This window comes from Nelumbo lutea, chromosome 6, assembly GCF_056320005.1.
Source record: "Nelumbo lutea isolate HS-2025 chromosome 6, American lotus-T2T, whole genome shotgun sequence".
Taxonomy (NCBI): domain Eukaryota; kingdom Viridiplantae; phylum Streptophyta; class Magnoliopsida; order Proteales; family Nelumbonaceae; genus Nelumbo; species Nelumbo lutea.
Genome location: NC_142689.1, coordinates 52,322,614 through 52,335,253, shown reverse-complemented (window position 1 = coordinate 52,335,253; position 12,640 = coordinate 52,322,614). Strand labels below are relative to the sequence as shown.

The 12,640-nt window shown below is 42.2% G+C and overlaps 1 protein-coding gene and 1 long non-coding RNA gene across 9 annotated transcripts in view; one reads left to right on the top strand and one right to left on the bottom strand.

The window, feature by feature from the left end:
• EMB1417 (Pentatricopeptide repeat (PPR) superfamily protein) overlaps positions 1-11,673 on the top strand; it is a 38,270-nt gene extending 26,597 nt beyond the window's left edge. For all 8 annotated transcript variants that reach the window (XM_088950518.1, XM_088950513.1, XM_088950515.1 and 5 more), the window contains one exon: positions 11,206-11,673. In XM_088950518.1, the coding sequence (XP_088806644.1) occupies positions 11,206-11,508 (303 nt within the window). In that variant the 3' untranslated portion in view covers positions 11,509-11,673. The remainder of the gene's footprint in view (positions 1-11,205) is intronic.
• LOC148848894 (uncharacterized) overlaps positions 1-12,418 on the bottom strand; it is a 37,410-nt gene extending 24,992 nt beyond the window's left edge. The window contains exon 1 of the long non-coding RNA XR_016100905.1: positions 12,307-12,418. This is a non-coding gene — a long non-coding RNA (uncharacterized LOC148848894). The remainder of the gene's footprint in view (positions 1-12,306) is intronic.
• Positions 12,419-12,640: the final 222 nt, after the last annotated feature.

Sequence of the window (12,640 nt, the reverse complement as noted above, 5' to 3'; positions counted from 1 at the left end):
TGATCTCCCTCCTTTCTGGGTGACAAAGCTCCTCGAGGAGCACTTGAGGTTCTTACAATGTCATTGCTACCTCTTATTCACTGAAGCTTCAAAGTCTTTTTGCCTTTTGCGTATTTAGCAATCACCCATACCCATTCTTCTCTTAGATCCCTACTTGAGAGTTTTTTCAAACGACCCCTCCCAAGTTTTCTTCTACCAATAACACCCCTTCCTTTCTTCACCCTTAACTTCGCCAGCTCAACACTCCTTCCATTGCCTCTCGTCCTGTAGGCCCTACCTGCTGAAAAATCAAAATTAAATCCTCTTGCCACTTGTGCCCCTCCATCCTCCCCTACTTCCATGTGTGATTCAAGCTCCTCCTTTCTTTTGCCCTCCTTCCTCGCCCCATGTCCCTTACTGAGAAAATCAGATCCTAACTCTTCTTTTGAAATTCCAGAATTGCCCCCTCAACATCTGCCTCACTCTTGTCTTCCTCCTTCGATTGACTCTTCGTCTCCCTCTCGTGAACACTGCATTCCTGAAATCTGTCGTGGACTCCCTCTTCCTCCACTTCATTCCCCTCCTTTTTGTCCCTCCGAATTGAGCCAAAGAAGGTTCCATCCTCTCCCTCTACTATCAACCTCAAATTATATTTTTCCCCAGCAAAAATTAGCTCTAACTCGTTTGGAATCTCTAAGAAACCCCAAGCCTCAACCAACAACCTAGCTGAATCTAATTTATTCTAGGTCCTATTCCTATTGTCAAATTTCAGGAATCCACCGTTCACCTGATTCCTCTCAGCACCTTCTTTGCCCACTCTTTTCTATAGAACATAAAGAGATAGGGGCCATCGTTTAACCTTCTAATTCCCATTACCTTTTTCCCTCCTCACTCCAACTTCACCCAGGCTTTAACCTTCTCATCATCCTACTCTACCCCAACAAACCTACCCACTAGACTCGCATTCAACACTGATAACCTCTCTTTCATCTTCCACTTGAACCAAATGAAACTCCATCTTCTCTAATCTTACCTCAACGTGAAGCAGTGGCCGTCAGTCATCGGTCTCCAGCGGCAGTCTCCACCTTCACCGCTGCTGGCAGTTTCCAGTTCAATTTTGATGGGTGTTGCTTACAAGTGGAAGGGGATAGAAGAGATAGGGGTAGACCTAAAAGGACATGGGTAGAAGCAGTAAGAAATGATGGATTCACCCCTAATATTCCTTAAACCTTTGTTTTTAATTTCCAGTTAAAAGAAAGAAAGCCATTGTCTCTTCTAAAGAAATCTCTTGAGAATGCTCCGCCTGTTAGAGATTTTGTTGGTGCATTGAGGGCATCTCATATGCGAACTGGTTTAGCAGCTCTAATAGCTGAAGACTGAAGTAAAGAAAATAAAATTAGAAATATGTGAAGTGGAGTATAGTGAAGATTTCTCTAAAAGGTATGACCTTATGTTCCATCAGTTGGTGTGCTGATGCATTCCATCTACATGCATATCATTCATATGCATGAAAGTATCCCTAAGGAAAAAGATGTAAGACCGTTGAAATTAGGGTTGTTCATAAGAAGACCCAAACCGACCAGACCAACCAACCCGGTCCGACCCAACTCGAGTCGGCCGGGTTTTCTTTAGCGTCGTTTGGTTTCGGGTTACTAAAAAGCATAAACCGATGGGTCGGTTCGGTTTTGGTTTCCACACATGAAAACCGAAACTGACCCGACCCGAACCAACTTAGTTCCTAGTTAGTACTTAGTAGTTAGTACCTAACTTAGTTTCTACTTTCTAGTTACTTATAGTTACTTATAGTTACTTATAGTTTCTACTTTCTAGTCTTCTCTTTAGGAATGCCATTAATGGCAAGCATTGCAAGAAAAGGAATGTCATTAATGCCATTGATAGCTTCTTGCATTTTTTTGGAAGGTTTAAAGAAAGGATCCTATTCTCTAAGGTCCTTTACACCAAATAGGTAATTGTGTCTTTTTTACTTAGATTAGAAGCCTTCTTAAAAATTCCAAATTTTAGTCTTCTTTTTCTAACACAATTTGACTCTCTTTTCTTGGTAACTTCTAACTTGGTCTGCCTTTACTCCCTTAGTCCCTCAACTCAACCACTCAAACCGACCCAAACCAACTCAAACTGACCAGGTCGGTTTTGCCTAACATAGGGTCGGTTTCGGTTTCATTTTCAAGCAACCCGACCAGGTCGGGTCGGTTGGAAAAACAACAATAAACGACCCAACCCGACCCATGAACAGCCCTAGTTGAAATATTTTACTGATTTGATGTCGATGTCTCCAGTGAGACCTCAAAAGCATATGAAAATTTTATCCTCTGGAAGTTAATAACTCGATCAACACAACTTCATATTATCCTTTCAATGATTCTTATGTGAAATCCAATAGTCCTGAGGGAGCAGTTTTGCTACTTCACTTATTCCTTTTTCCTTTCCTATTTTTATATCTAGATCTTATCTGTCAAATGTTGTCATGAGACAACACCATGAAATAAATTTATTACTTGGCTATGTTCTTTTATACTATACTTGCCCTACCTCTTATTCTTCTCTCTTTGGTGGAAATACCAGTCATTCAAATATAGGAAACATGTCGGAAATGTCAGAAATATCGTTAAGGAAATATTGTAAAAATTATAAACATGATGGAAATATTGTAAAATATGCAACAATATAGAATGATATATTATGAAATGATAAAAAAAGCATAGACAAACCTTTTTAAATTATTATCTTGTTCCAAATCATTAAAAAAAGCTAAGAAACTAAGGTTATAAACAAAAGAATGTGTTCTAAAGGTGTCTTGTAAACCTTAAGATTTAAGACTTCATGATAGAATGAGTTAATGAAAATTTAAACTCGTAGAAAATGTAAATGGTTGTAAAAAATCAACCAAATAATCTATTAGACAGAAAAAATTAATATTCAACTTCATGTTTGAAATGATTATTGAGGTAGCTCAAAGTGGTAATCATGCAAGTCAGGTGGGCAATGACACTGTTATTCCACATATCTATAATATTGTCACCAAATTATGTTATAATACCATCTCTTGTACTTTGTATAATGCTGGTAGTGTTTACTAGGGAATATGTCAATTCTTGTAAAATTTCATATTGCTATCTATGGAAGTGGAAATGGAAATATGTTGTGGGAACCATAGTTGTCAAGGTGACCAGGCACTTTTCAAGGAGCATGTTGCAATCGTGCTGTGCAGGTGGTGACGTCGGTATTGCAGTGTTCGGTTGGGACTAGGTGGACTAATGCAAAGCTAGCCTGTGTGGGAGCTAGGACTACAAAGCGTGGTGGAATGTTATAATCCCTTTGTCCCACATTGGTAGTATGGGATGTTAATGTGAGATATCCCACATCGATGGTTTGGGATGCTATTGTGTGCCCCTTGATCTCTTTTATTAACTTAATTCTAATATTAATTTCATTACTTGGATGCCCTTAATGGGGCAGCCAACACTAAAGAAATAATTAAAGAAAAAAAAACCCATAACTAAGGCCCATAACTAGACCTGTTCATGGGTCGGGCCGGACTGGGCTTTTACTCTTCATTAATGGAAATTTGTTAGGCCCATGCCCAAGCCCGGCCCTAATAAAAAGCCCGAAGCCTGAGGATTCACCGCCGGTGATTGTGTTCGTCGGAGCTGAGTTTGCGGTGACTGTGAGTTGCGACCTGCGATTTTAACAGTGATTAGTTCGCGTCTGAGCAAGAGAGAGAGAGAACTCACCACCGCCGTTGGTGCCTATATTCGCCGCCTCGCCGTCGCTGGTGTCTGAGATTTGGAAGAGAAGTGAGATTTGAGAAGAGGAACGAGAGAGAAAAAGAAAGAGAGAGAAGGAGAGAGAGAGAGAGAGGACTCACTGCTGGAGTTGTTGCGCCGGTGAACGTTCGCCGCTTTGCCGGTTGTGTGGCTGCCTAAGAGTGTGAGGACTAAGAACTGTGGAGGATGTGGAGAAGAAAGGTTCGGCTAGAAAAAGAGGTGAAAGAAAGAGGGGTATTCGACTAGGGTTTTTAGCTTTAATTATAAGTCGGGTCGGGCCGGGCTATTTCGGCAAATCTTGAGCCCAACTCGAATTTATTGTGGGCCGGGATTTTTGGCCTGAGGTTAAGCCCGCGGGCCCATTTGCGTGTTCAAGCCCGTCCGAGGGTTGGGCCAGCCCGTCGGGCCACCCGGCCCCATGAACAGGTCTACCCATAACCAACAAACATAACCTTAAACACTACTTAAAAGAAATAAAAAAACACTAAGGCCCATTTGGTCCATTCTCACTACACTCCCCCTTAACTTGAGCATAGATGTCAATCATGCCCAACTTGCTTACATAATATTGAAGCTTTGCCTTGGAACTCCCTTAGTTAGAAAATCTGCTAGCTGCTCTTTTAGTGCAATGAAAGGAAGGCACACCTCTCCTAAAGCCACTCTCTCCCATATAAAGTGTCTGTCTACCTCAATGTGCTCAGTTCTATCATGTTGAACCGGGTTGTAAGAAATGTTAATAGCAATCTGGTTATCACAATACAACATTGGTGGTTCGTCACATGAAACACCATCTCATCAAGGAGAGATCTAAGTCATAACAATTCAGAAACCCCATGGGCCATAGCCCAATACTCTGCCTCAGTTGAAGATCTAGCAACCGTTGACTGCTTTTTACTTCTCCAGGAAACAGTATTTCCGGCTACCATAGCACAATAACCTGATGTGGATCTCCTATCATCCACATTTCTTGCCCAATCAGCATCTTTATATACTTCTACCTTCATGTGGCCTTGTTTAGCAAACAATATATCCTTCCCTAGGGTTCTCTTAAGATAACATAGCACCCTTTCTGCAGCAGCCATATATGTGTCTTTGAGAACATGCATGAACTGGTTGATGACACTCACAACATATGAAATGTCTGGACGACTCATACATAGATAAAGAAATTTCCCCAGCTGAGAGTTTATGATTCACATCAAAAGGGGTAGGGGGCAGGTTTAGCACCAAGTTTTCCAGTCTCGGTAAGAAGATTTAACACATACTTTCGTTGAGAAATAAAGATACCTTCCTTGGACCTAGCAACCTCAATGCTAAGAAAACACCACAACTCCCCTAAGTCTTTGATCTCAAATTCAGAATTGAGAAACTTCTTGAGAGCACTAACTTCTTCTGTATCACTGCCAATAAACACCTTATCATCTACATAAATAATAAGGAATGTCACTAGGTGCTTTTTCTCTTAACAAAGAGGGTATGATCTAATTGAGTAAGTCTAGCCGAACTAAACAAGAGCAGCCCTAAACCTGTCAAACCAAGCAAGTGGAGATTGTTTCAGGCCATAAAGTGATTTCTTTTACTTTGCATCTCTTTGCCATATATACCAGGAGAAAGGGACATATATACCTATTTAGTGAGATCACCATTCAGGAATGCATTCTTAACATTAAACTAATACAGAGGCCAATCATAACTCACTGCTAAGAATAAAAGAACTCTCATTGAAGTCATTTTAGCAACTGGAGAAAAAGTCTCAGTGTAATCTTATCCCATATATTTGGGTATATCCCTTAGCAATAAGACAAGCCTTGTACCTCTCAATTGACCCATCTGCACAATACTCGATAGTAAAAACCCACTTGCACCCAATAGGTTCCTTCTCAGTGCGTGAAGGGTAGGCTTCCCTATGATGGTTTTGTAAGGTGAGCCTATCTTCACGACCAAGAACTCAGTCATCCGATTGATGTGTCGAGGTTCGGTCCCTACAATGACTAGTAGGGTTGTCTTTCCCTTAGATCACACAACTGCTCCGGAAAACCTAACCAGTGGCATGTCAATGGGCTGCAATTGGTCTGGTGTCAATTGTATCTTCTCAAATGTCTCATAGAACAGGATATCGGTCGAGGAGCTGTTGTCTATTGAGGATCCTTTTCACCATGTAGTTGGCGATGATCATTGACACCACCAACGCGTCGTCGTGGGGCATAGAAACCCCTGTAGGTCATCATCTAAGAAGATGAGGTCCTTCGACCTCAGCCTCTTTGGTGCTTGGCCTTGAATGTTATACTATCAGGCGTATGCCTTTCGAGACGAAGCGGATGCTCCCCCTAGGTCGAGCCCCTGGCTATGACCAGTGACTCTAGCTAGGGGGTAGACCTGTTCATGGGCCGGGTGGCCCGACGGGCTGGCCCGGCTCGGCCCGACCCCCGGACGGGCTTGAACAGGCTTTTTGGCCCACGGGCTTAACCTTGGGCCAAAAATTCCGGCTCGCATAAAATTCGAGCCGGGCTCGGGCTTTGCCAAAATAGCTCGGCCCAAGCCTGGCTTGGCCTGGCCCGAGCCTGGCCTGGCCCGACCTATAGTTAAGCCTAAGTAAAAACCCCATGTGATGTCTATTTGAATAAATTTTTTGATTTGAGAAGGTCATTGATTCACTTGTAGGCTCATTGTTCATTTAAATAGGGGATAAAAACATCTAAATTAAAATAAAAAATGTCCATTTGAATAGGAAAAATTTTGAATTTCTTTTATTAGGTCGGGCTCGGGCTTCAGGCTTTTTATCAGGGCCGGGCTCGGGCCTAACAGTTTTCTGTTAATAAAGAGTCAAAGCCCGGCCCGAGCCCGGCCCAACCTGACCCATGAACAGGTCTACTAGGGGGTGATGGGTGTGGGGCCTGGCTTGTGGCTATTACGAGGATGACGCTGGGGCGTCACCTTCAACATAATCTTTCAAGTGCTCGCGGCGGATGAGGGACTTGATCTCATTCTTGAGCCTGCAACAGTCCTCGGTGTCGTGGCCAATGCCGTAGTGGTACTTGTAGACTTCTTGGGGTTCCCCCTTCTCAGGTTCCTCTTCAACTTGGCCGGTCACTTCATGAATTCCTCCTTCCCTACTTGCATCAGTATGTGCGTTCAGGAGGATTTTAGACTTTAGTGGCATGTACTTGTTGAAGGAAGGGGCCGACAACTTCTCACTGCCCTTGTTGATGGGGTCATCGCCGCAGCCATCCTTTTCTTCCTCTTCTTGTCACTGGGCTTTGCTTTTGGATCCTGGAGGCTTTTGTTAGCTTTGGCCTCCTCAGTCGCAATGTACTTCTGGACCTTCTTCAAGAACTCGACTTTAGTCTTGGGTGGAGTCTTGGAAATGGGCCAGCTGAGGAGTCTAGGCTAGAGGCCACTGATGGCCGCATGCATGGAGATTGAGGGGTCAAGGTCCTTGACCTCGAGTTCTTCTTGGTTGAACCTCTTCATATAAGCCCAAAGGCTCTCCTCGCGCTTCTACTTGACGGACATCAAGGAGATGACAGTCTTCTAACACCATTGACTACTCACAATGTGACCTAGGAAGAGGTCCACGAAATGTTCCCAAGAGCCGATGGAGTGTGGAGGAAGTGTTGAGAACCATCGGCGTGTTGCTCTCTTGAATGTGGCCTGGAAGGTTCGGCACATGAGGGCAACAGAGTATCCGTGCAGGAGCATGAGGGCCCGGAAACTTTCCAAGTAGTCCTCGGGGTTTGTACTCCCATCATAGGTCTCCAATGTTGGGACCTTGAAGTTTGGCAGAAGGGGCTTGGAGATGATGGAATCCACGAAGGCCTCCATCCGGGTGAATGAGGCATGGCAATGGGCAGAGGCGTCACCTCGGCCCTCCTTTACTTGTCAAAGCTGATCTTGAATGGCTCCAATTTGCGCCCGAATATGCTGATAAAAAAAATTGTGCCTGAATATCTTCAAGGCACTGGTCGATGTAAGGCATCATCGCTTTGGTCTGGTCCTGATTCTCTCTCACACGGGACGGACCGACACTATTCCTGGAGTGCTCAGATGCTAATACGTCCTAGGCCTTGTGAGCACAACGATCGTTGAGGAGGTCGGAAACTGGGGCAGGAGAGATGCAGCATCGACCTTTTGCCCTCGTGGGACCCCACGGGGTCGCCCCCTCGGCTGGGGAGCCCAGGGGTCTTGGTAGCCTGTCGGTTGCTGTTGTTGGACTCCGAGGGGTCAGCCTCCTCCAAGATGCCCAAGTGTTGGCTTAACGGGGTATGGGTGGATCGCCCACCGTGTTGTCATGACTAAGTTCTGAACGTTGGGAATGGTGTCTTGCTTGTTAGCCATTTCGGAGACACTAGTTGATTAGTTTAGATTTGTTTTTGTTAGGGGAGAGTTTTGAAGACGCTTCCCACAGATGGCGCCAATTGTTGCTGCCAAATACGGAGCCGAGGGCAACAACATAATTTCTGGTGTCCGAGGCCAACGGATCCAACCTGCTGAGAGAAAGAAGAAGTCAGAGGCCCCGAGAGTTACCCTAGGGGCATAGACTCCGACGGTCAAGTTAGCTAAGAGTTGTGAGGGGTTGGACCAAGCAAGAGAGGAGACTTAGAGCTTAAGTCTGTGTGTCTTTACCTCAATGTGGGAGCTCCTTTTATAGCCGGAATTGCCTTAGAAGAGGGGCAGTTGGGAGCAGGTGGCTGCGGTTAGTAGTGGTTTATGATGGATGGCCGGGATGCATCTGGCCGACACCACGTGTCAAGATCCGCAAGTCGGCCAGATATCCCTACATCAGTTGGCTTTAGTTTTTACCTCAATGTGGGGGCCCATTTTATAGCCGGAATTGCCTTAGAAGAGGGGCAGTTGGGAGCAGGTGGCGGCGGTTGGCAGTGGTTTATGATGGATGGCCAGGATGCATCCGGCCGACACCACATGTTAAGATCCGCAAGTCGGCCAGATATCCCTACATCAGTTGGTTTTAGTTTTTATAATAGAACTTGTTGCATGTTATCATGTTTCATTGTGAGGAAAGTAAAAAACAAACTTAATCTTCAAGGGTTTCATTTTGATAAAAGAATCAAACCGAGGAAGAGGAGAGAACAAGAGCCCTCCATTATTCCCACACAGTCCTCTAAGTCAAGGTGAGTTAATTGTCTTCTTCTTCATTTTGTGCTCTGGTTCCTTTCATTTTGTTGGTTTAAAACAGTGGTTACACCCCATTTTTTCCTCTTCCTTTTTGTATCTTTTCCCCACGTTTTTTGAATTATTTTATATTTTTATTGGACTAAAACAGGAGCTCCACCACTTCTTTTGTTCTTAAAATTCTTGGGTTTTTTCAGCTTTTTTATCTCATCTTTGGTGTCTGAAACAGGGCAGAACAGGGGCTCCACCCCTTCTTTTCTTATTCATTTTCTTCTTTTATTTTAGTATTTGTTCCCTAGGTTTTCTTGATCTAAAACAGGGGCTCTACCCTTTTGTTCTTAAATTTCTTGTGTTTTTTAAGCTCTTTTTTCTCATCATTGGTGTCTGAAACAGGGGCTCCACCCCTTCTTTTCTTCTTCATATTTCCTTTTTTATTTTTAGTAAATTTTCACCAGCTTTTCTGGGTCTAGAACAGGGGTTCCGCCCCCTACTTTTCTTCTTCATTTTCTTCTTTTCTTTTAGTATTTGTTCCCTAGGTTTTCTTGATCTAAAATAGGGGCTCCGTCCCCTTCTTCTCAGGTTCATTTTGTTCTTGGTCTAAAACTCTAAAACAGAGGCTACACCTCTTGCCTACTCGAAGCAAGACTGCAAGAAACACAAGCACAAAAGTAAGTGCAGAGGTTTGTAGGTTAATACATAAAACCAAAAAAACTAGTTCAGAAGGGGCAGAAATCCATCGGCCTTTTATTTTTAAATTCCATCGCCTAGGCAAGGGCTAGGTGCCCACCTAGGTGTCTGGGCGCCCTATGGTTGCCTAGCCCCGCTTTGGTGCCTTGAAAACTATGGTGGAGACTGTCTCTTGTACTCCACAGAGTGCTAGTAGTGTTCATTGGGGAATATGTTGATTCTGGTAAAATTTCGTTTCACTACCCATGGAAACAAAAGTATGTTATGGAAATACTAGGGAATTTAGGGGCATTTTAAACCATGTACCAAACTAGTTCATCAACCATGAAGATTACACTCTGATATCATTCGCTGCTATGTTTCACTTTTGTCCTGTTCAAAAATAGTAAGATTCACAAATAAATTTCAGGGGTTGACCATTTACCATATTGTTCCTTTCATTAATGGCACACATGCAACTTTATCAAGATAAAATTACCGAATAAGCTAACATTCAAGTGATTCAGGGGCAAGAAACTAAACTCTTACAAGCAAATGGGTCAGAAAAAACATTGTCACATACTATACAGTGTTGCAGCTACTTAGAGAATTCCATGTTGAACCTAGTCTCTCAAGTGTCTTTCAAAGAAAACTTGAGGGAGAAATACACGTACATAGCAGCATTTCCTAGCTGGCTGCTGTCGTTGGATTTGCAGTTCAATAGATGAGATGGCTGCCTCTGGTTTTAACATTTTTCCCAGGTAAAACCGTAAGCAGTCAGGATGTGGTTGATCATAAAGAGAATCTTGATGTCTTTATTTTCATATTCTAGAATTTAGAACACTTAAAAGCATTTTCTAACATTTGAGACAAATAAGGGTGGGATTTTCACGAGTATATGCACTTATGTTACATGTAACTGTAGAAGACACTAAGACTATGGTTTTTTGTTGTCATTCTCAATTGAAAGTACAGAGGAGTTAAAAATTGCATTAAACTTCAGATGTATAGGGAATAGATTTGGTAGGTGGTCATTTCTTGAGCTTCTTATCAGTTATCACCAAAAAAAATTGTTGAGCTTCCCCAAATAACCTAGGAATCTTCCACGAAAAACTTAATTTGGAGCTCAAAAAGAGTCTCCAATGTCTACATTCCTCTCCCCGCCCTTTTGTTAGTGGAAAAAATATTTGGCCTAAAAGACCTTGCTATCTGTTCAAAATATTCCCTCTTCTATGGGCAACTTCATATTAATAAAATAGGGCTAATGTGGACTTTAGGACTGAACACATAATCCGGTGGCTAGTTTCCCTATCTGATGGACAGTGTGGATCAGACTGGTTACCGAAAAAAGTGTAGATCAGCCACAACATCTCTCCACGTGGCAGACATTGGTGGTCATATAGGGAAGCTCCCTACTTGACCCAATTTAGATACATATTCCAGATGCATACTCGTCATATTGATTCCTCAAGTTTCTGGGATTGCTAAACCACGGTTATTTTTCTTATATGTTAATAATTTCAGCATATCAACAACTACTTAGCTTCTAAAGATCATTCCAGGATCATTGATTTTATGTTAAGGCCATCTAGTATTGCAATTTATAGCCCATTTTAGGGATTTCATACTTTGGTTTTCCATATAGGTATTTGCTGACATGGAGGAGCTTGGTATTCGTCCAAACAATTCAATTGTTTCTATGATGGGAAATGTATTCCAGAAGCTGGAAATGATGGACAAATATGAGAAGTTAATGAAGAAGTATCCGCCACAAACCTGGGAATACCGATATGTTAGAGGCAAGCGTGTTAAGATTCGGTTGAAAGATATTCATGAATTCAATGATCAGACTAACAAGGATCAAGATGAATCAGACGAGGAAAAGAAAATGGATCAAGACGACTTAGATGAGGAAAGGAACAAGGATCATGATGAACTAGATGAATAAACAAGATTTTGTATGCATTCGATAAGGAAGCTAACAAGGGTTTAAATAAACCCGATGAAGCAGCTCGATTCATTTTTTTCTTGATGAGCCTAAGCTGGTTACAATGTTACATCCTTTATCCTTGTATTATTTAGGAAAATTTTAGAGGAATTTGTACAACAAAAATACTTGTCTCCAACTATTCTATCTCTGATCAAAATTCCGTCACATATCGGCCTGTATCAGCCGATATGTATCGTACAGAGCCTTCCCGATACACCCTACAGGCGTATCACCCAGTATCGTATTGTGAACCTTTCTCTCTCACACACACACACACAGAATCCACTTATTCAGCTTACGGAGATTAGTGATTGCAAAGCTTGCCTCTTCTTTATATCCAAGTTCTAGACTTTAGTTAGGAATTGGTTTGAGAGACAACTACAGAGCAAATCAACAATAGAACTCAATCAAGTAGAAGAGATCAGACCACTTGCTTGGGTCTTCAGCATTAAGCAGTCCTGGAGGATCATGGGACAAGCTGTAATATGACATTGTCAGCAGTGTTTAGAGAGAAATTATTGTACCTAAAATATAAATTAGTTGCATATTTCAGTGAATGGAAAATGGGAATCAGATAATGTTTATGCATTTTTGTATGAAAAGTTGGTAGGTCTGATATTTTCGTTGTTTGGACCAGTGGAGGCTGAATCCAATATCCTTTTTTTTTACAGAGATTTCATTAAATGATTAAAAAAGTGGTACATGGAAGGGGAGCTAAAATATATCTTAAAAAAATTCTTGTACTAACCTTCTCACCTTGACTTACAGTCTGATATCCTTCTATTATCTTTGTTTCAAATTTCAGTGGGCGGTGAAACACTTTCAGCGTCTGTTTGATTTATAGTCGAAATCGAAATCAAAATCCTTTGAAAATAGAAGCGGAATGATTTATGTTCAGACAGAAATTGAAATGAAAATTAGAATTAGTTAGAGTGGGATTTCATTCCATGGGAACAAAATGGCCACTCCTTTAAATGGGGAATGACATTCCACTAAGAATATGAATAGGATTTTATTTCCATCCAACCAAACAGTTGAAACCGGAATGATCTATCCAATTCCGATTCCAGATCCTTATTCCTGCAAACCA